The sequence below is a fragment of the Candoia aspera genome, chromosome 12, assembly GCF_035149785.1.
Source record: "Candoia aspera isolate rCanAsp1 chromosome 12, rCanAsp1.hap2, whole genome shotgun sequence".
Taxonomy (NCBI): Eukaryota; Metazoa; Chordata; class Lepidosauria; order Squamata; family Boidae; genus Candoia; species Candoia aspera.
In genome coordinates, this window is record NC_086164.1 from 1,281,070 (window position 1) to 1,302,848 (window position 21,779).

The window sequence follows — 21,779 nt, forward strand, 5'->3', positions numbered from 1 at the left end:
GTTTCATGGCCAGTGGGCAGCCTGGCACGGCAGAACCTGAACACGGTCTCTGTTGGCTAGCTCTTCCGCTCAGCCCACAGAGGGGCTCATCGTCCTTTCCCAGGGCATGAAAAGTAGCCATGCTTGCCCCCCTAAACCAGGACCAGGTGGCCCCAGTATTGAAACTCACAACGTGGAAGTACGGGAGGCCCCCACGCATGCAGGGAAAGGTCTGTTCTCAAATGCATCTAAGTCGCAAAAATGGGACCATTCCAGGATTTATTGACCTTGGGAACGGAAGAAAGCCACAGCCTTGACAATGGTCTGATAGAGGAAATCTGAGCCCAAACCAGAACTGTAATCCGAGGAAGCGTCTCAGCCGAGACCCCGCCAGTTCTCGCAAAGATAAAGGGGGGGGGGGAGCGCATTCAGACTTGCGAGATTCTGTGACTGTAACCTTACAACAAAAGTGGTGTTGGTATTCCTGACTTTGGTTTCCTGGTCTGGACTGCCTCGAAGGGCTGACATATACGCCCCCCGGCGCCCGCCCACCCAAGTGTGCGAGGGGCTTCAGGAGTGATTCCCATGGCACCTTTGTTTTCCTGGAGAGAATGAAGGGTTTTGCAGAGAGAGTCCTGAACTTCTGGAGACAGTTGATGGAAAGCTGCTCCCGAGGGTTACCCTTGGTGTGCCTGTCTTCTGCGTCAGGGAGTGCACATCACCACTCCCTGTGGATAAGGAAACTGACTACAAAAAAATACGGAAAAGAGGATTTAAAATGCTACTCAAAGTAACTACATCCCACAGCAAAACAGAAAAACCGGCCTGGCTGAACCTGTTGATATCTAGGGAGCTGGCTGGAAGGAAGATCCACAGAGCCCTGGGGTTTTGTTTACAGGCTCCTGGTGTCATGTTCACTGATTCAATGTAGTTCATACATCGTAACGTTTCCCATGCCATGGCGCTGACGCGCATTTCTGTTGGGGAGGGAGCTGCCGTGAGACCTTGTGCCAAGCTCTGTATGTGAAATCAGGGGAATGGAATGTGTTTGGGTTCTGTGCTCTGCTCAAGGCCTTTTCCCGCAGACCATCAGAAGCCGTTAGGAGCACCTGGGATTGTGAACTTGGGAAGATTCTACGGGGGGAGGGATCTCATTTGCATCGAGGGTTTTAGTTTGAATTTGGCGCGCTTTCATCATTCTCAGCTTTCTCCGTGATCCTGCATACTGTTCTTTAATAAATCAGATATCTTTGAATTCCTACTCATGAGTCTGATGGTGTTTTAGAATAGGCAACCTTTACACCTGCCTTGCTTGACTGGGCTTTGACCAACAGCTTCAGGTGCTCCCGGCTGATGCGAAGGGAGGGACCCCAATGCCGTCCTGCTGCAAGCTGCCCCCAGAGGAGGAAGGCGCGCACCGCCTGGACATGGGGCTGCTCCCAGCCAGCTGCGGTGAGCTCCTGGGGCGGGGGGTCAAATGTGCACTTTTCTTGGGAGTTGTTGGTGTGGCTTCTTCCAGGAATTGTCTCCAGCTGCCCAGTCTCACCTAGAGCAAAATGGGGCATAGCTCTGGGCTGGGGACTTACAACATCCACAGACAACTGACCGTTAGGCGCAGCTTTTGCAGAAGATGTGAAAACTGTTACTTTGCATAGAGGCTGGGGACCAGGAACAGTCCTTGTCTGCAGGTCTCCCATGACTCGGGCCCTCTTCAGCCTGGAACCGCTAAATGAGCCAATCTGCTCATTGCAAAGATGCTCTCATGGGGAAAAGCAGCCCAGAGTGGTCACAGGGCGCAGGTGTGGCTCAGAACAAATCCTGCCCTTTGTTTCTAGGCTAGCTTTTGGGGAGCAGAGATAAAGTTAACTCCTTAATGATCAGGAAGCAGATCCTTGGGCACAGAGAGAGCACCGGGCAGCATGTCCTATACCCTTCATTCCGCATGAGCTTGGCTTGAGGCTGTCGCTCTGGGGAGATGTATGTTCCAACTCCTTGGGCCAGTCAGGAGGCCTGGTGGCGGAAGCATTCACACCACGCGATGCTTGCCCTGACCGGTTTAGAGCCTAGGTATGGCCATCATCCTTTCACTGACAAACAAGGGAAAAATATGCTCTGGGGGTCTGTTTAGGCTACCATCACAAGCAGGCAATCCGGATTTTCTCTGCAGCCTTAAGGTCCATGGGAACTGTCTGAACCACAGGCAAAGGAGATGTGGAGGGCTCAGCCACACCAGCCTTCCTGGAATGTCCCTGGGCTTTGAACTCAGTATCACCATGTCCTGAAAGTTCTCATCACTTACTCCATTCTTCTGACCGGGGCTCCAAAGAGGAACAGTTCCTCTTGGCATGGAACATTTGACTCCGTGTTCCCTCCATACATCAGTGCTCTGTAAAGCTGCCCTTCCTTGTTTGCAAGGTGGGGCACCTGGCCCAGCCAGGCCTTTTCAAACTCGCCTCCTTAACAAGGTGAATGCAAAACTCTGAGATGAAGCAAGGGGGTTGATTCCACTGTGGGGCCACATCTCCTGAGCTGCAGGAAATTCCCACGAAAGGAACAGGTGGCAGTCTCGTTCCCTGGGCTGATTCATCCAGAAATCTCACTCTCGGTTACCTTGAAGCTGAAAGGATGTGAATCTTCCTTGAAAGTCCTGGGGAAGTTTGATTCTTACTATAGTAGACAGAAATGTATAGAATAGAGGTAGGAAGGGAATAATTAAATATGTTATATCTTTTGGAGGGGAGAAAGATGTTTAGGAGGTTTATGTGAATTTTTTTCTTTACTTTAATGTAAGGGGGAGGAGTAACAGTGCTTAGTGATTTTTATTATGTGTTAAAGTGGAACGATTTACAGAAATAATGTGGTGTTTTGGTTTAAGACAGAGTAAGACATTGATTACGGAAATTTTGTATATCCTTGCTGTTCAAAGTCGGAAGCCGCATCTTTCCGTAAATTTAAAAAAATTTCTCTTTTGTTTCTGCACTTTTTTAGTTTTTTCTTTCTTTGTAGTTTGTAGTTTTTTTGGGGGGGGGGGTTGTAATTTTTATTCTTTTCTTGAAACCTGATAAAATTTACTAAAAAAAGAGAGAGAGGAAGTCCTAGGGATGAGGTGGTTGTCAGCCTGACTCTCACCTTAGGCAGAAAGATCAAGACAAAAAGGAGTGAGTGGAAGGACTCGGGGCCAAGAAACACTCTGGCAAGGAAAGGTGGGCACAGTTCCAATGCCACCCAAAAACTTAAACTGGTCTGGTGGGAGGCTTCTTGGAAATCCCATCTTCTCTTCCTATTTTCTGAAAGCAAGGTAATTGGGGCAGGATCTCTGCTCATCTTGGACAGGAAAAGCACTTCCTCCACATTTTCCAGAATGGGCAACATCTCTGCACCAACATTGTCACATGAGCTACAGAATGACACGACTGTTTGGAGCAGAGCAGGAACGTTCTCTGCAGCTTCACCAACCCCACTCTGGATCTTGGCTGCTTGGTTTAATTATCCCCAGGGGGGAATTCAGCATTTCCAGAATGTTGATGTGGAAACAATCCCGGCTTTGAAGATTCCCTATTTCTGTTCCACTGTTTCAAATCTTCCCACCTTGAGGACCTTTCACTGTTGGTAGACAGGACTGAAAATCAGGATGACGTATCATTTGTCAACAAGCCATTAGCCCTCATTAATCATGATCTCTGAGACTAACGCAAGGCAAATATTACTACAGAACATTTTCATTTTTAAAGTTAATATTATAGAAGGATAGTAACAGTGAAATCAGCAGAGTTGCATGCCCTATTCTAAAACCTTGTTCCCTTCATGAAATGCAATAAAAAGGTGGTTTCTGGAAAAGGTAAATTCCCAGGTACTCAGGCAGTTTCCTGGTAGGCTAAGAACTGGCGGTCAAGCCCATCACTAAGAGATTAGCAAACTTGTTAAAAAAAAGAATATTTAGCTGATAAATATTTACTCCTGTGTAGCTGTATCTGGAATAAACCCCACTGGCTCCATGGTCTTACTTCAGAGCAGACAGATACAGGCTTGTACTTCTAACTAAGAATTCAGTTAATTTTACAAATCATATTTAAATAAAGGTGCATCTTATGAAACTTCTAACCTTGCTAGGTTGCAAACAGTTTAAGAAAGAGAGAAAAGGCAACTTTCACTGTAAGAAACCTCTCGATCACTTCTTTGCAGACGGATGGATCAGGTGGCCATCCATGGCCAACCGTGCCTGATCTCAGAACACCAAGGGCTGTGGAACCTGTTCAGTACTGAGCTGGGAGCCCATGATGATCCTCAGACTGCAGGCTGGACAAGGAAGTCAAAGAAATGGCCTGGATTAAGGCAGTGACAAACCACATCCTTCCTGCTGCCCAGATCACAACGTGGTGGTGTCCATGAAGTCACCAGGAGGCATGCTCAGACAGAAGACTTTATCGTTAGAAAGCATGGTAAAAATTGTCCTTCTCCTTCTGATACAAGATAGCGGATACAAACACTCTGGAATAAGTAAAGCAGTAGGTACCCAAGTCAACAAGTAAATTGGAACTTCATTAAAATGAAATTCTTTTGACTGGTTAATCAAGGTGTCTTTTGCTTATTAAAATACTGTTGCATTGTTAATCCATTTATGAATTAATTAAGGCTTTCAGACTTTTGAAAGAAGGCAAGTGCTTTAAAATATTTGCCACCCAGCTGGAGCAGCCACCAGAGCAGAATAGTGTGGTGTCAATCAAATAAATAATTAGAGGATCGATATCTCACCCCCTCCCCGATTCTTCCCTAAAAGTAAGCCGCTTAAAATGGATGTGCCACGACAGTCTTTCTCCTTTTCTCTCCCTCTCACCTGAGGTTGGCATGCTGAAAACAAAACACGACAGCTGCAGCTTTATGACATGACAACACATGCTTTAATCCCAATAAGTAGATAAACTGCATCACTCCCTGCAAAAAAAAGTATATTTGGCACAAACTGGGGAGCCAAGTAAACACAGATTATCTAGGATGAGCCTTCTTCGTCATGGCATCCAAACCAAAAGCTCCGATACCCTCATGCCAGCTTCAGAAAGGCCCAAGGGCTGTTTGTGGCCTGGGGTCTAACATGGCTGAGGCGGGAGAAACAGCGCTTCCTCAGCATTTCTGCCCGGCCAGGCTGGCAGTGTGTCCTCCCCTGCATCTGTGGCCGGAGAGAAACTGTCCTGTAATGCACTATCATGGCCAATTTACAACAGCGACCCTGTTGGACCTTTGGAAGGGCTAATTGAAACTCTTCTTTGGCACCAGGACTTTCCTCACCCCCCACTTCCTATGTCTTTGTCCTACAGTCTTCATTTCTTTTTTGCAGACCCCGATGGTGAATTTGGGCCATATTTTGATTCTGAGGGATTTTTCAGAGGCCGTTAAGTCTCAGAGCTGGTGCTACAGATGGTAGGCTCTGAGTTCCACTTGGCATCTTTGGGAGCAAGGATGTCATGGTGGGGATTTCCCGGAGGCACCCGGATGGCCAGAGTGGAAGCAGAAGGTGGAAATAGGTTTCTCTTGTTCTCCCCTTCTGCATGCCCCCCTCCCCTGGCAGAAATGCCCATTTGTTGCAGTGAAATCAACACATCCTGAAAGATTTATAGCCCAAAGGTTTTTAGTCAGCTTATTTGCTGTCCTTTTATCGTTACATTTCTCCATTTCGTAGGCATCCTATTATTTCCTCTGCAAGGCCCTAAGGAGGAATTCTTCCGAAAACCTGACTACAGGTGTCTCCTTAGGAGATGTATGCATGCAATTTTCTCATCCGTATTTTACTTTGGGAATTCACGGAGGCCTGCTCGAAAGGCCTCTGTCACGGTCGAGAAACTAAAAAGGGGCTCTCCGTTAAAGAAATCCGAGATCGGCCAGGTGGATCCAGCCGCATCTTGTGCCAACCGGTTCCAGCCCCGAATCGTCCCACGTGGAACCCGCTCCCTTTTCCCTGCCCTGAACTGACCGGCTGCCAAGGAGGCTGGGCAACCCCGGTGGGAAAGGAGAACCGGCGTCCCTTTTCCGCCAGACCCCGGAGGACTCCGGGCCGACGCATCCCAAGTGACTGTCTGCGGGGCGCCGACAAGGGGAGACTTGATGGCTGGCCCGGGAGCTGATTCTTCCCCCCCTCCACGAGGGCTGCTGGCATGTACGGAACAGTGGCTGCTCGACGGTGACGGCGAGGATTTCTCTCCGTCGCGGTCACAAGGGAGCGGCTGCTGCAATATCTCCGGAGGCAGGAAGGGGTGACTTCCGCCTCCCCCATTTCCCCCCGAAAGATGACCCTCCCCAGCCGGACACCTTCCCACGGGAAGGAGGGGCAGAGCGCCTGGAGGGAGGACCACGAGGCGATGAAACAGCCGGGTTTTTTTCTCTCGGACCGAGTCAGGCTTCGCCCCCGGCCAGCAGGTCAGCTGAGCGTGAAGCGCATCTTCGGAGGTGGGTGGCAGGGAGGGGCGGGGGATTTGCGTTTTTATTTGGGGAACCGGCACTTCTGCCATAGCCCCCCCACCCACACATCCGCCGCCCCCGCTCCCGGTTCCGAGGCGGGAATGCCAGCCAGCGGAGAGAGCCTGGGTCGGAATGCTCGCAGGCAACGGGCGAAGGGCAGGTGGGGCGGCGGGGAGCCTCCCCCGGTTTCCTTGGGAAAACAAAAGAGCGAAGAGGAAGAGGAAGAGGAAGAGGAATGCGCGGAGCGGGGCGGGAGGGCGCGCTTGGCAGCGAAGCAGCGGCCGGAGCGCGCCCAGCCGAGGGAGCGCCTGGCGGGCGATGTGGGCGCTCGTCTGGCTGTCCGCCTGGCCGGGTCCGGGCGTCGCGGGAAGGCGGGCGGGGTTCCCGGGGATCCCGGGCAGCTCGTGGGGCGAAGCAGGGGCCAGCAGGGGCCCCCGGAGCAGAAGCCGCCGCGCTCGCCCTCCCGCGCACCTGCCTCCCGCCCCGCCCTCCCGGCTCCACCTGGCCGGTCCCGCTCCCGGAGGAGGAGGAGGAGGAGGAGGAAGGGGCTGGCTCGGCCGGGCCGGCCGGCGCTATAAAGGCTTCCGCCGGGCGGCTGCGGGCGAGAAAAGAGCGCGATGGGCTGGCTCCGGATGCCCAGCTTCCTGCGCTGCGGCCAGAAGGTGAGCGGGCGAGGAGGAGGAGGAGGAGGGGGAAGCGGGGGGACCCGCCGCAGGGCGACCCAGGCGCGGGACCTTTCCTCTCCCGGCTGATCCGCCCCGAGTGGAGGCGCCTCGCGGCAGAGACCGCTCCCGCGCCGGACCCAGAGCCACGATCTGCCGCGCTCCCTCGGGGCGCGCGGGCGGAACCGGGCGCAGGCGCTTCGGGGCCGGCCCCGTTGCGAGCCGAGCGAGCGGCATCCGTGGCGGAGGGAAGAGCCCATGCAAGAGCAACAGGCGGGCGCGGAGCAGGAGCAGGAGCAGGAGCGGGCCGGGCGCAGCGCCCTGCAGACCCGCAGCTGGTGGCGGCCCTGGACATCCGAGGAAGGGAGCCGTCGCTCGACCGGCTGCGCCCGGCCTCCCTTGGTTTGGGCTCCCAGGCTAACCCGCAGGGAAAGGGCCTCCTGCCTGGGAGGTCGCCACTCTGGGTCCGGGCGTCCTAACCCTAACCCTAACCCCGAAGGCGCTCCCCTGTCCAGGAGGGGCCCGAAGAGGGGCCCCAGCACGCCTTAGCGAGAGGGAGGAAGGGCAGCTCCCAAAAGCTCTAAGGGCCAGTGCCAACGCTTGGAGGAAATCAGTGGCAGCTCCCAGCCAGCAGGTCCCCGGGTCGTGCTCCAAGCTGCCAGCCCCCCCCTCCCGCCTCCCCGCACCTGGCAGGACCCCTGAGCAGACCAGGGTGTGTGTTCTCTGCCCCGGGAGGGACCGCCTGGGACCTCTGGGGTGGGCTGAAGGGCAGACAGGAGATGAGGAGGTGGACTCACATTTTGCTCGCCTCCTTCCCCAAGGAATTCACGCTGTCCACTGAGAAAATTGCCGACAGACAGGATGAGAACGTGGAACGAGGCAACTGGTCGAGCAAAACGGACTATCTCCTGTCCATGGTCGGCTACGCCGTGGGCCTGGGCAACGTGTGGCGATTTCCATACCTGACCTATCAGAATGGAGGAGGTAAGGGGCTGCTCCCCCCCTCACACACACACCCTGCCCCAGAAGAAGCCTTTAGATTCGCCAAGGTGTCCTGGTGGCCTCCCAGCAGCTGCTCCTCACCTGGCCAGCTAAGATGACGGACTCTTCTCCCCAGGAGATCAGGCTCAGCCTGCCTAACTCTGACCCGTCCCTTAGATCTCAGCTGCATAGACAGACAGACAGACAGACAGAAATATCGGTTGTGACTTACTAACCTCACGGCCTTCTCGGCGAGGCTCCTCCTACAGATATTGGTAGATATCTTCCTGCTGTTTTATAGAGATCCTTCTGCTTTTATTAGTAACGGGGGAGGCCAAGAGAATTCCAGCCGCCCCCTGCCTCTGATCACCGGGGTCTTGATAGGTTTGGAAGGGGGAGGTTCAGGGGATGCTCGGATGCACCCCAAGGCCATTCTTTCCGACACATCCACATTCCATCTCCCTCCCCCCTTCTTTTATAGAACTTTATTATTTTTCAAAGTATAATTAAGATACAAAAAAGAAAGTATAGAATAGATAGAAAACAGAACTAAAGAAAAAAGAAAAACTATAAAAACTCCCCCTTTTAGGGGGAGATGGGCAGCGATAGAAATGTGAATAATAATAAATAAAAGCGTCAATAGAGAGAAAACAGAAATGGAAAGCGACTTCTGACTTTCTCAAATTCAGACATAGATATAAATTTACAAATCTAGTCTCTTACCATTAGTTAAACTATAGTAACATTATTTCTATTAAAACAAACCATTTAATCACTAAAACCCAAAGTCAAAACTTCATTTTTTTCTATTGCAAGCAAGTACTCTAAAAGTGGTTGCCAAGTAGATATAAATCCCAAAACAGAATGTTCTCTTATTAATACTGTTAATTTAGCCATTTGAGCCAAGCCCATTAATTGAACAATCCAATCTTCAGCCGTGGGTATTTGTGGATCTTTCCTCGTTGTGCATATAAAAGTCTTGCAGCTGTAATCATGTATACCAGCAAGACTCCATGTTGTTTCTCTTCCTCCCCTCCCCCTTTTCTTGACTGTTGGGTCAGGACAGTGTTTCTCAACCTTGGCAACTTTAAGATATGTGGACTTCAACTCCCAGAATTCCCCAGCATATCTTAAAGTTGCCAAGGTTGAGAAACACTGGGTCAGAAAATGAATAAATGGACTGGGTACAAAAGGTTGCACACCAAGGAGCATAACTTCAGCTGGTTATTCTGGCATCCTCAGCTGTTTGGGAACGTTGCATCAGCAACTTCTGAATTTCCAGATGTGCAGCTGTGTGGAGGGGAATGCTTGCTGCAAATGGAGGGCTTAAGTTCTGACGCCACGCTCTGTTGGGCTTTTCCAGAGCACTTTCAGCATAGTGGACCTTCCCACCAAGCGCTAGTCTCTCCCTGAGCATATCTGCCTGTCCCGCTAGATCAGATAGGGTAGGCATGCTCCAGGTCCCTCTCCTGAAATCCTGTCGCCTAGCGGGGCCTCGGAAGCGTGCCTTTTCCGTGGCTGCTCCTACCTTGCGGAGCACCCTTCCCATGGAGATTTGGCAGACCCCTACCCTTTCAGCCTTTGGGAAGGCCATCAAGACCTGGCTTTTGACCGAGGTGCTGGGAGAGGATTGAACAGATAGGAAGTATGGGATGAGGGCGACTGGGGCCTGCTGCAGGGCATCCAAGAGGATGATTAAGGCACAGGGCTTTGTTTTATGGTTTTATGATGGTTTTATAGTTATTGGTTTTATTGTAGTTGCAAGCTGCCCAGAGCTGCTTAAGATGGGCGGCCGTATATATTCTTTCAAATAAAATAAAACAAATAAATGGATTTCCTCTCCTTCCATTGGCATTTAGGCATCAGCCAAAGGCTTTGGGGCCTACGGACTTGGCATTCTGCTTTTATGGTGGCTATCAGTGTTCCCCTGCCGTTCATTGACTCCTGTCTTTCTTTTTTTTAGTTCCAAAGGTAGAATATAACAATAGGAGCGATGGTAAAGCAAATATTCCTGTGCACAAAATTAGTGCACAGCCAGAGGAACATAATGGCATGGGAACAAGGCATGCTTAGTGTGACTCAGCCCCCTTCTTCCAAGGACAGCCAGGTTCATTCCATGCATCGTGCAAATATGCGATGTGTGTGAAGGAAGTAGTGGACTGTCCTTGAGGGGGAAACCCCTCTCCTGGCATTGGCACGCAGGTCAAGCTTCAGTCAGTTTTGCAGGATGAACAGCATCCAGCCCAGGGTACAGTCACCCCAGGTCTCTTCTCCAAACCTCTAGGCAGGTGCCAACACATTGGCCAGGTACCAAATGCTGATTTCCCTAGATTTTTGGATCCTTGGGGATCTCTGCCCATCACAATTAGCAGCCGTATCTTCCACAGGCTGGTGCCCTTAGGAATGGTGCTGGCTCGATGTCGTTGCACACATACATGCACGCCAACACTGACTCACCCCTTGGGAAAGGTGGCACGCTGAATCCTCACCCTGACTCTGTTCTCTTGCAGGAGCCTTCCTGATTCCCTACACCATCATGCTGGCCCTGGCCGGCCTCCCTTTGTTCTTCATGGAATGCTCCCTGGGACAGTTTGCCAGCTTGGGACCCGTTTCGGTCTGGAGAATCCTCCCCCTTCTTCAAGGTCAGCTTTGTTATCCATCCTGGGTTTTTCTTCTGGATGGACTCCTGGGAAGGGCTCTTTTTGCAGTGCCTGAGTTTGAATCTCAGAATGGGCGCAGTGCCCCCGAAGGAAACAGCTGAGTCTATGGCTGGGGCCATCTAGCACACTAAGCTCTGGTGTGGTTTGTTTAAATCTGGTTTAGCATATTGTGGGTCCACTCAGCCACTGCGGTTTGTAAACCATGCCTTATGATGTGCTTGTGAACCCAGCCCATTGTAGTGAGTTCTACAAACTGTGGCTTAGTGACATGTTGGAACCCAGTCCATGAGGGTGGAGGGTCTAGACCAGTGTTTTTCAACCTTGGCCACGTGAAGATGGGTGGACTTCAACTCCCAGAATTCCCCAGCCAGCACGCAGGATGTGGTTTGGCATCACCTGAGGCTGCGGCTGAAGCACGGGCCCAGCACAGCACCACCTCCAACGTCACTGTCCTTAATATTTATGCCCCTCAACGGTGCAAGAGAATTCCTCTCACTCTGCCCAGGCACACGATGCACTTTTACCTTGATCCCTGGTCCCCTCCTGCATTTCAGTGAAGGCAGAGTTAGACATCTTGCCTGCAGTTTTGCATGTAAAGGAAGAGTCTGTTTCAAAAGTTGGAAGATGTATCAGGCAGGCAGAGAGAAGAATGGTTTTGGTTCACCTGAAGATAAGGGTTGCTCATCAAAAGCCGGGCCCAACTGGTGTGTGGTGCCCAAGTCATGAGTTCCCCAAGGCATGGGAGCAGGGCTGGGTGATCTTGTTAGAACCCGGGATTTTCTGCAAGTTCTTTCTGAACGGATGTTTGTCTTCGTTCCTGTTTGGCCAGTGTTGACTATGTGGAACTGCACAATCCATCCCATGCTGCTTTCTGGGTTTTGTTATGGATCTCAGAGGAAACAAGGAAATGTTATTTTCAAACTTCTTAAGAGCACATGTGATCCTAACCATATTGTATTTTCTTCCTTGAAGATAACACACAGAGTTATCTTATCAGGTCGATTGTTACTGTGAGAAAATGAATCTGAAAAATGTCTAATGACCCTGATTGTTTGTTTTGGCTGAAACACATGCTGCTTGCAATCATGTTATCTTTTAAGAAAAAAAAAACCAAAGCAGACCCACCTCTCTGGCATTCATCAAAGCTTGCACTTGTTCAGGCTAACTAGATGGCCCATTTCACCCTTAAAAATGCCTTCTGGGGTGCTCCTAGGAGCTGGTGCGTGATCCCAGGGGCACATCTTTTGATGGGTTGGGCTTTTTTCTGTTCCTGGCCAGGAGTGGGAATCACCATGGTGATCATCTCCACCTTTGTGACCATTTACTACAACGTCATCATTGGCTACAGCCTCTACTACTTGTTTGCCTCCTTCCAACGGGTCCTCCCGTGGGCCGAATGCGACCCGGAGTGGGCAGACAACAGATGCAGCAAGACGCCAATCGGTAAGCCACCAAGGAAAAAAAACAGTTCTTTGCCCTGGACAAGTTCATTAATTACAATTCTTCCATGCGCAGAGCCATAATTAGAAGCAGGGCGCCTTGTGCCGTGTTTAGATTCGATTAAAACTTCTTTCTTTTCCTTTCATAATAAAGCCACATGGCCAGATTTCCAGTCTGAGCAACCGGCAGCATCTGGGATGGAGACATGCAGATGAGGGGGTGGGGCCATGCAGATGAGCAGAGTTGCGGTCATCACCTGCTAGGGACCCTCAAAGAGCAGATCTAGGCAGGGAAATGCATGTTTTGCACCCGTTTTAGTTCCCTGTATTAATTTCCATCTCTCCTATCTCGGTGTCACCAAGTCTCCCTCTAAAATAGTGCACAAAAGCGGTTTTTGTTCCTTTTGTTTGGTTTAGCATATTGGTTTAGCAACCTACCTTGAGGTTGTCCAGTTCAGGAAATTTTGCTAGCAAGCCTACATCCGGTGGAAACCACCACCCAAAGGGAATCTTGATGTACTTGGATGTATATCAAGTCTGCTTTATTATCCAGGGATCCAGGCACAGATTTTGATACTGAAAAACGCTACTCGGGAAGAACTGGTCCAGTCAGGCCTACAAATGGTCTTCAGATTTGCTTTTTGAGGTGTGGGGGGAGGTAGTAACAAGTTTTACCAGTTCATAACAATAACAAAGAGAAACATTGGGGTGTGGGGGGGAGCAGAAAAGTAAACCCCAAAACAAAAGGCTTGTGCTGAGAACTTACACATCTGGAACTTTGCTAGAAAATATGTCAAATCAAAGCGAAACTGCTAGAAATTATAAACCACTGTTGGATTTACTTCCCACCCTCGCATGCCTTGTAACGGCCTCTTTTCTTCCTCTTCTTCTTCTTCTTCCTCTTCTTCTTCTTCTTCCTCCTCCTCCTCCTCCTCCTCTTCCTCTTCCTCTTCTTCTTCTTCTCCTTCTCCTTCTCCTTCTTCTTCTTCCTCCTCCTCCTCCTCTTCTCCTTCTTCTTCTTCTTCTTCTTCTTCCTCCTCCTCCTCCTCTTCCTCTTCCTCTTCCTCTTCTTCTTCTTCTTCTCCTCCTCCTCCTCCTCCTCCTCTTCTCCTTCTCCTCTTCTTCCTCTTCTTCTTCTTCTTCTTCCTCTTCTTCTTCTTCTTCTTCTTCTTCTTCTTCTCCTTCTTCTTCTTCTTCTTCTTCTTCTTCCTCCTCCTCCTCCTCCTCCTCCTCCTCCTCCTCTTCTTCTTCTTCTTCCTCCTCCTCCTCTTCTTCTTCTTCTTCCTCTTCTTCTCCTTCTTCTTCTTCTTCTTCTTCTTCTTCCTCCTCCTCCTCCTCCTCCTCCTCCTCTTCTTCTTCTTCTTCTTCTTCTTCCTCCTCTTCTTCTTCCTCCTCCTCCTCCTCCTCTTCTTCTTCCTCCTCCTCCTCCTCCTCTTCTTCTTCTTCTTCCTCCTCCTCCTCCTCTTCTTCTTCTTCTTCCTCCTCCTCCTCTTCTTCTTCTTCTTCCTCTTCTTCTCCTTCTCCTTCTTCTTCTTCTTCTTCTTCCAGTGGACTTCTGCAATGTTACGCTGGATAACATCATCACCCAGGTGAATTACACGTGGGCGCAGAGTCAGAACCTCACCTGCATCAACAAAACCCAGGTGTTTGCAGATACCCAGGTTCCCAGCGAGCAGTATTGGAAGTGAGTGCCAGTCCGGCTCACCTGGACCCTTTTCACCGACAACCTGCCATCCAAGTCACGTTGAGCTTGCCTGCCCGTTGGGAAGGGCTTTAGCTCTGACATAGGCCAGCCCCCTCCATCTCCAGGGGAGGCTGTGGAAGACCGAAACCTGGGGAGCCCCTCCACCCGTTTCTGTAGAGCAGTCTTTCCCAACCATGGCAGTTTCCTGATGTGTGGACTTCCGACTCCCAGAATGCTCAGCAATGGCTGGGCCAGCTGGGGGACTCTGGGGGTTGTAATCAACCTACCTTGAGGTTGTCCAGTTCAGGAAATTCTACAGCAGATGGTCCTGAATAAAGGGGGCCAATAATCAGATGGGTTAGGAAACGGCTTGCGTTGTTTCTAAGAGCAACAATTTCAGAAGGAGGACTTCTGCTCCCATTTCACAGCTGGTGCCTTTCTGTGTCAGAAATGAGCCCCCTCTGGAGGCTTCCTTCTGAGGACCACGTGTGGCAGTCTGAGGGCCTTGCTGAGGTCCTTCACGAGAGCATGGTTGCAGGGAGATTCAGGTGGCAGCTGGAAGGCAAGAAAGAAACAGTCCTATTACTAATTATCTGCCCCAAAAGTAGGGGAGAAGCCTTTTCTGAGTGAGTGAGCTGTCACTGAACAAAGCTCAGGGGCCAGTGTGGCTTCTCTGGAGGCATCTAGCCCAGGAGTCTGCATCTACTCCATCTTCCCCAAGTGTTCTATGCAATAACACAGGAAACATGATGCCATTTGCAGGATGTTAGTTGTGCCATGACTTGTGTGGGCCGTCATATATTTTCCTGGTGATGACTGAACTACACAAAGCCACAAAGCTTTGTGAGATGGTAGGAGATGTTGCAAAGATGGGTGGGTAGATGTGCAAGTCGGAGAGAGGCTTCTCTGCCTCCAGAAATGTGGTCTGCACCGCAGCTGTTCTAGAGGCACGAGAAGGGACTCTGTAACTAAATCCACAGAGGCCAAGATGCCACGTGGGGAAGATTCAGACAGGCAGAGCAGGATGACAACCAGAGTTAAACTACATTTGCTAGTTGGAACCTGAACCTCTCTCCATCGTTAGGCCAGCCATGGGGAACCACAGCTCCCAGAAATCCCACCCAACATGGCCAATGCTGAGGAACGTTGGGGACTGTGGTTTGGTAGTATCTGGAGGGCCACCCCTCCCTCAGCATTCCTCCCTGACTCAACCACACCCTAAGCCTGTTCTGGCAGGACGACAGAGTGAGCCGGGGCAGCCGGATTTCATCAGTCCTGGTGGAGGCTGCACAGCCTTGCTCATCCTTCTCTCCCTCTCACAGCAATAAGGTCCTCCAGCGGACGGAGAACTTTGGCGAAACCGGGGGGATTGTGTGGTATCTAGCTCTGTGCCTTCTCCTTTCCTGGCTGATCGTAGCAGTTTCCTTGTTCAAAGGAATCAAGTCTTCTGGAAAGGTAATTGCATGGAATGCAGCCCTCTGATGTCTCCCTGCCGTAGGAGCCTCGTTTCACCAGCTAGCAGCTTTGGAATTTGTGGGCATTGAAGGCTCATTCCCTCCAAGTCTTGGGGCAAAGGGGACCCTCAGAGAGCATGTGCCAAGGAAGCTGAGTGCGCCCATGAGCTAAAGTGGAAGGCAGCTGAAGGCATGGGTGGCGACTAAGGCTGCAGTTTGGGAGCAAAGAACTGGTTCCATGACATTCCGAGAGCACGAGGGATTCCCGAAGTGCCAGGGGAGGTGCCAACTCCCTTCCTGGTCTGGCCACTTTGGAGGCGCTGCTGGGCAGGCCCCAAAGGATAGAGCCTTGACGTAGTCAAGTCGAGGTCAATTCCATGTGACTTTCGGGTCCTCCCTGCAAAGAATTTGGGAGGTGATTCTGTGGGTGTGTATAAACAATTTGCTATGGGATGGTCACCTGATTGAGTGCTCTTTTCTGGAGGAGATCCCAAGCTCACTAAAAGGACTTAGTTTTCTGTAGAATATTATCTCTAGGAATGTCTGGAGCAGGGTTTCTCAACCTTGGCAACTTTAAGATGTGTGGACTTCAACTCCCAAAATTCCCCAGCCAGCCATGGGAATTCTGGGAGTTGAAGTTCACACATCTTAAAGTTGCCAAGGTTGAGAAACACTGGCCTGGAGAACGAGCGGGGGGGCGGGGGGGGCGGGGGGAGAGAAATGGATGGCACATGCTGATGTTGTCACAGTCACAGCACAAAACAGAAGCTCACGCTTAGGACATCTGCGTGGCAGACACAGCTTAGAGGCAGGTCCCGTGTCCTGCTCGGAAATATCTCAGGCTGCATCCTGTGGATCTTCAGTAAGGAAGGATTGAACAGCAGGCAGGGTGTCCCCTTATAATCTGCAAGGCGGCAGGTCCGTCGTTGCAATCAAAGCCCCACTCAGCATCTTGCAGATTTTGACCCACACCCTGCAGATACCCCGTTGGGAGGGCCTGGTTGGGAAGGCTGTATTTGGGGACAAAGAGTTGTGGGTGAAGAAACCCAGAAAGACGTCACGGCGTTCTGTGAAGATTGGATTCTCCAATGTGGCCTGCATCTGAATCTGGGAACCCACTTGCTGTCGCTGTAGGTTAAAAAAAATAAAAAGCCAGTTCCATCGGTCTTTCCCAAAGCTTCTGGATGGCCTGTTTCTGAACTGATCCCTTTTCCTTGCAGGTTGTGTACTTCACAGCCATCTTCCCTTACGTTGTCCTGATTATATTGTTGGTACGAGGAGTCACCCTGGAAGGTGCCCAGGAGGGAATCGAGTACTACATTGGGAGCCAGTCCAATTTCACCAAGCTTATGGAGGCAGAGGTGGGCACGACCCGGCCCATGGAGGGCGGACTGAGGGCAGCTGCACTAGACGTTGAGGGATGTGTGTGTGTGTGTGTGAACTCCTGCCAAAGACAGATATACAGAATTCTTCAACCCTCATCCTAGGCTGTAATTTCAGAAAAACAGTTGGCTTGCAGGAGGCAGCACTTAGTTGGCAAGCGAAGCAGGTGTGGGCTGGCACAATACTCGGATGGGAGACAACAAGGAAGTCCATGCACTGAAAGCTCAGCTGGGAGGTGGAAAACAAAGCAAAGCCCTGGAATAGAATAATGGAGGACCACTTCCATGCTCTTGCCAAGAAAGCCATGTCTCCTAGCGGAGGGCCTTACTGTCAGAATCAGCACCTGAGCGGTGTGCGTTAAATGCCACGACCCAAAAGGAAGAGAGCTCTATCAAAGCAAACTGTGATTATATCATTTATAATTGCTTATGTAACACACACACACATCCAGGGAAGGGAAGGGACTGCAACAGCAACACCCTCTATTCCTTCCTCTTCTTTTTCCAAGGTGTGGAAAGATGCAGCCACACAGATCTTTTTCTCTCTCTCTGTTGCCTGGGGCGGGCTGGTCGCCCTCTCGTCCTACAACAAATTCCACAATAATTGCTATGCCGACGCCATTTTCGTCTGCGTGACCAACTGCCTCACCAGCGTCTTTGCCGGCTTCGCGATCTTCTCCATCTTGGGCCACATGGCGTTCATGGCCGATAAGAAAGTCTCCGAGGTCGTAGAGTCAGGTGAGCCTGGCTGTTAGGCCACTGAGTCCGTTATAAGCTTCTGGCCTAAACTGCTATGAACTGAACGTGGTGGAATGGGTTAAGGGTGGGAATTCACATGCCGTGGTGAAGGACTCCTTCGTCTCTCTCAGCAGGGAAGGCAACCTAACACAGGAAGAAGCCACAGACGGTTCTGCAGGAGCCCCGTGGGGAAAGCAGCGTTAGGGCATCACAATACAAGCCCTGCCCCTTTCTTATATGCATCCGACGTCATGATGCCCACTCCAGGGGCAATGCTTGTGTTGCGATGCCACAATTTTGCTTTCAACATTTGCTCCGTGACCCTCCCTGAAGACACCTCTGAAAATCAAGGTGGTTTTGCAAGGTGGCTTTGAGTCTCAGTTATTGGGGGAGAAATCAAAGTAGATGAGTGGAAATCAGGCTAGATTTTATCTGAATTTCAAACTGATTGAGCTGATACAGAATTTCAAATGATTTTTTTTAAAGAAAACCTTGCTGTGCTTGTTTTGGATGCTCTGTGTAAAACAATAGGAAGGAGCCTTCCGAATCTCCAAACTGAGTCCAGACTTTTCCAAAGAAATCTGGGAGCTTCTGATTAGTTTTCGCCCTTCAAGTTGCAGCTAAAATTGTATCCAGAAGTCTGAATCAAATGGTCCAATCAATCAATATTTGCACCAGACTCAATAGCCAGCATGGGGTTTGCGATCACACTCTGCTTGTGTCAATTTCTGGCCATGCTGGGAAACCAGAGGCTGGAGCAGATGTAATCCAGGATGACTCTTGCTACCCTTCAAGTTTGATGTCGCACTTAGATCATTGCACTAAACACGATCTTCTCCACTCAGCTGGCTTCTCTCTGTGTTGGCCCCCAGCTCTCCTGAGTTCCCCTCCAGTTTCTGCCAAACGGGCTGGAGTGTGAGAGCTGAACCCAAACACACCTGCAGGGCACCCTCCACCATCACAGAAAGGTGCTGTTGGCTCCTGGCTGTTCACAAAGATCTCTGCGCTTGGCCTCTACTTCACTGAGAGGTCATGTTTCCTGATGGTCTCCCTGATTTTGCTCCCTTGCAGGATTTGACTTAGCCTTTGTGGCCTACCCTGAAGCCCTTTCCCAGCTACCAGTGGCTCCTCTGTGGTCCTTTTTGTTCTTCTTCATGCTTCTCCTTCTGGGTCTTGATTCCCAGTTTGCCACCATCGGTGAGTCTGTTAAGACAAAGGGAGCCAATGATGCTGTGTCTTTGTCAACAGGCAGAGGTCTGGATCATACGCCCTGCTGATGGAGCGTCACGTATTCTGCCAGCCTGTTTCCTTAGGACTTGCCATATTTAATAGATTGAGCGGTTGCATTGATGCATTGCATAACATTTAAATGAACAGAAGGTAGTAGTTTTGCTCAATCAGTAGAAAAAAGCCATCTTTCTCTGCAAGATTCAGTCTAAATGACATGCTAGGGAAGGGAAAGATGAAAAAAGCAAGCTGAAAAACCAATTAAAATGCATCCTAAAATAACCATCTAGACACAGTTCAGGGAGACAAAGCTGGATGGAGCTAGCCACAACAATGGGATGGCCCCACTTCCCTCCTCATCTCCCGCTGCAGACACTCATTATACTCCCTCTTCGTTCTGCAGAAACCATCACTACCACCATCCAAGATACCTTCCCTGCAGTGATGAAGAAAATGAGGGTTGTCGTGACGATGGGGCTGTGCCTGCTGCTGTTCATGCTGGGGCTGGTGTGCGTGACCCAGGTATGACTGGAGCTCAGGCAGGGCCTTCAGAGGGCAGCTGCTCCCACCACTGTCCTATGCAGGAGCGTCCGAAGCCCGCAAGGGAAAACTGGAGAGTTCTCCTATTGGGGACCCGGCACAGCAGGTCACCTCTTTCCCCTCTGCTCCCACAGGCAGGAATCTACTGGGTCAACTTGGTGGACCATTTCTGTGCAGGCTGGGGTATCCTCTTTGCAGCTGTCCTTGAACTGGTGGGAATTTGCTGGATTTATGGTAAATATTGGCTGGGAAATCCTCCAACCCCCCCAACTGTCCCACCACTCCAACATGGTGAGGGCAGTTGGACTTTTAGCCCCTTTTCAACCCCATCCCGACTCTTCTCGAGGAGCAGGACAAACATCACGTTCACTTCAAAAGCAAAGTTTCTGAAATGCTTCAGTTCGGTGCCAGCCATCCTTGGAGATGACACTTGGTAGAGCCATTGCTTTGCCGTAAAAAGAGATAAAACTAAAAGGGGAGACATCCCAGGCTGAAACCAGGCAGCAGGCGAGAGGAAGCTCCTTTCCCTTCCTGAGGCCCAGTTCCAAGCTTTTCCAGTGGGATGTCCTGCAGATGTGGAGGGTGAAGTTACCTTGGGATACATCCAATGTGGGAAAGATTATCCAGAGCAAACAGATTTTTCTGTCCCACGGAGGATAATTTTTGAGTCCAGACCCCAAGGATAGAGAGACACAACTCATTTTTGGCCGTTTTGCTCATCAGGCAAAATGAGTTCAACCCATGCAGGGTATAGCTGTGGGGAGATGCCCTGCTGCCGAGGCTGTTCACAGATGCAGTAGACGTGGCACTAACCCCGTATGTGGCCGCTTTGTGCAGGAGGAAACCGATTTATCGAAGACATCGAGATGATGATTGGGAAGAAAAGCTTCCTCTTCTGGCTGTGGTGGAGATCCTGCTGGTTCGTCATCACGCCTTGCCTCTTGCTCGTGAGTAGCCCGTCGATTTCAGTTGCCTTGGGTGGGGAAGCTTTGGAAAGTCCAGAGACATCCTGTGGAGCTGCAGCTTGGCTGGAAGGCCTATTCTTCTGATAGAACTACATGCCTTCAAAGAAAACAGCAGCTTCTGTTCCTCCTAAGTGCATTGTTCGCTGAGCACCAATAATTTTTTAAGCACAACAAAACTATCCATGACCAGCAGACTTGGAAGAAAACCAAGGGTGGCAAGATTGAAAGAACAAAGCACTTGGGCAAGAGGGAATAATCTCTGCCTATGGCTACCAGTCCTGCTATGAAGTTCCTCCCCCCAGAAGGATCGAGCACTTCTGAGCCCTCCCTGAAGAAAGGGTTAACTGCTACCTCGGACCCCGGCTGGATGCCCTCCCCCCGCCCCCTAAGTCCACAGAATGTTTTGTCTTTGAGAGGGAACCAGGAGTCCAACAGGCCTTTCTCTGCATGCCAAGGTCGGCTGTCCCTTTGCTGGGGGTGTTTATTCTTTGACAACCAGAATCCCAGGCCAGGTAAGGTCCAGCAAACACACACGGGACCGCTGGCCAAGTTTGCAGAGGAAGAGCTACCTGCTTGCCTCCCCACCCAAGGAAAAGAGGAAGCAGTTCAGACCGGAACTGCAGCAGGGTAGGCGTCGAGGCTCTGATAAACTGGGCCGTTCCTGCATCTGTGCCTCCTGCATCCAAGCGGCCAGAAGTTCAACAGGCAAAGCTGGCAGATTGTGGCTCCTGTAGGCTTTTTTTTTTAAAACCATCAGGGAAGCAGAGTGCCCTGTAGAAGAGCCACTGGCTAAGGATGATGGTGATTGGAGTCCAACGCATCTGGAAGAGAAGCGTGCTTTGCTCGAGGCCGTCCACGCAACCTCCCTCCGGCTGTTCTGACTCATTTCTCTCTCTCTCTCTCTTCCTTCTCTAAAACAGGCCATCTTGGTTTGGTCCCTGATCACTTTCTCACCCCCCAAGTATGGCAAAAAGCCATACCCGGAGTGGGGATCCGCCATCGGCTGGTGCATGATCATTTTCTGCCTTATTTGGATCCCGGTGGTGGCCATCTACAAGCTCGTCAAGGCGAAGGGCAGCCTGTGGCAGGTGAGTGCTGCCGGGCGGGAAGGCGAGGCAGAGGGCGGCTCCCCCGGGAACAAGCAGAAGGACCCCAAACCCCTCGGGAGGAGACCCCCCCCATTTCCAGTATGGCTAACCGAAGCCTGAGACCACCCGCTCCTTCTCCTCCTCCCTTCAGCGCATTGTCATCTGCTGCAAGCCCAAACCCACCTGGGGGCCATCCCTGGAGTGCCACCGTGGAGAGAGGTACAAGGACATGGTGGATCCAGCCAAGAAGGACGTCGAGATCCCCACCGTGGACGGCTACATCCGCAAGCTGGAATGAAGAGGGAGGCGAGGCTGGGATGGAGTCGGGCGAAATCAAGGCTGCCGAAGAGATGCCGCGGGTTGATTCCGAGGACTTGAACCACCTGCCAAAGAGCCACGGCTGGGATCCTGGGCAGCGCCCAAAGGCCACTTCTGCTAAGCTGGGCGGGGGCGGCCCAGGGCCAGCCTTCTAGCTCAGGGCCGTCCCTGGGGGGGGTGGCTTCAAGCCCCTGCCCCGGCAGGCCCTGTCT

The 21,779-nt window shown here is 51.2% G+C and overlaps 1 protein-coding gene across 1 annotated transcript; it reads left to right on the plus strand.

Annotated features, from left to right (window-relative positions):
• The first annotated feature begins 7,870 nt into the window (after nt 1–7,870).
• SLC6A14 (solute carrier family 6 member 14) lies at nt 7,871–21,551 on the plus strand. Its single transcript, XM_063313744.1, has 13 exons — nt 7,871–8,075; nt 10,583–10,714; nt 12,011–12,175; nt 13,720–13,855; nt 15,178–15,310; nt 16,530–16,670; nt 17,201–17,429; nt 18,501–18,626; nt 19,060–19,178; nt 19,331–19,430; nt 20,034–20,143; nt 21,082–21,249; nt 21,401–21,551. The coding sequence occupies exons 1-13, from the start codon at nt 7,871–7,873 to the stop codon at nt 21,545–21,547; spliced, it is 1,911 nt and encodes a 636-aa protein (XP_063169814.1). The 3' UTR covers nt 21,548–21,551.
• The last annotated feature ends 228 nt before the right edge of the window (nt 21,552–21,779 follow it).

Coding starts and splice junctions, on each gene's coding strand:
- SLC6A14 (XM_063313744.1), top strand. CDS start 7,871: ATGAGGAGGTGGACTCACATTTTGCTCGCCTCCTTCCCCAAGGAATTC. Junction 15,311..16,529: donor GAATCAAGTCTTCTGGAAAG/GTAATTGCATGG, acceptor TTTTCCTTGCAG/GTTGTGTACTTCACAGCCAT. Junction 16,671..17,200: donor CCAAGCTTATGGAGGCAGAG/GTGGGCACGACC, acceptor TCTTTTTCCAAG/GTGTGGAAAGATGCAGCCAC.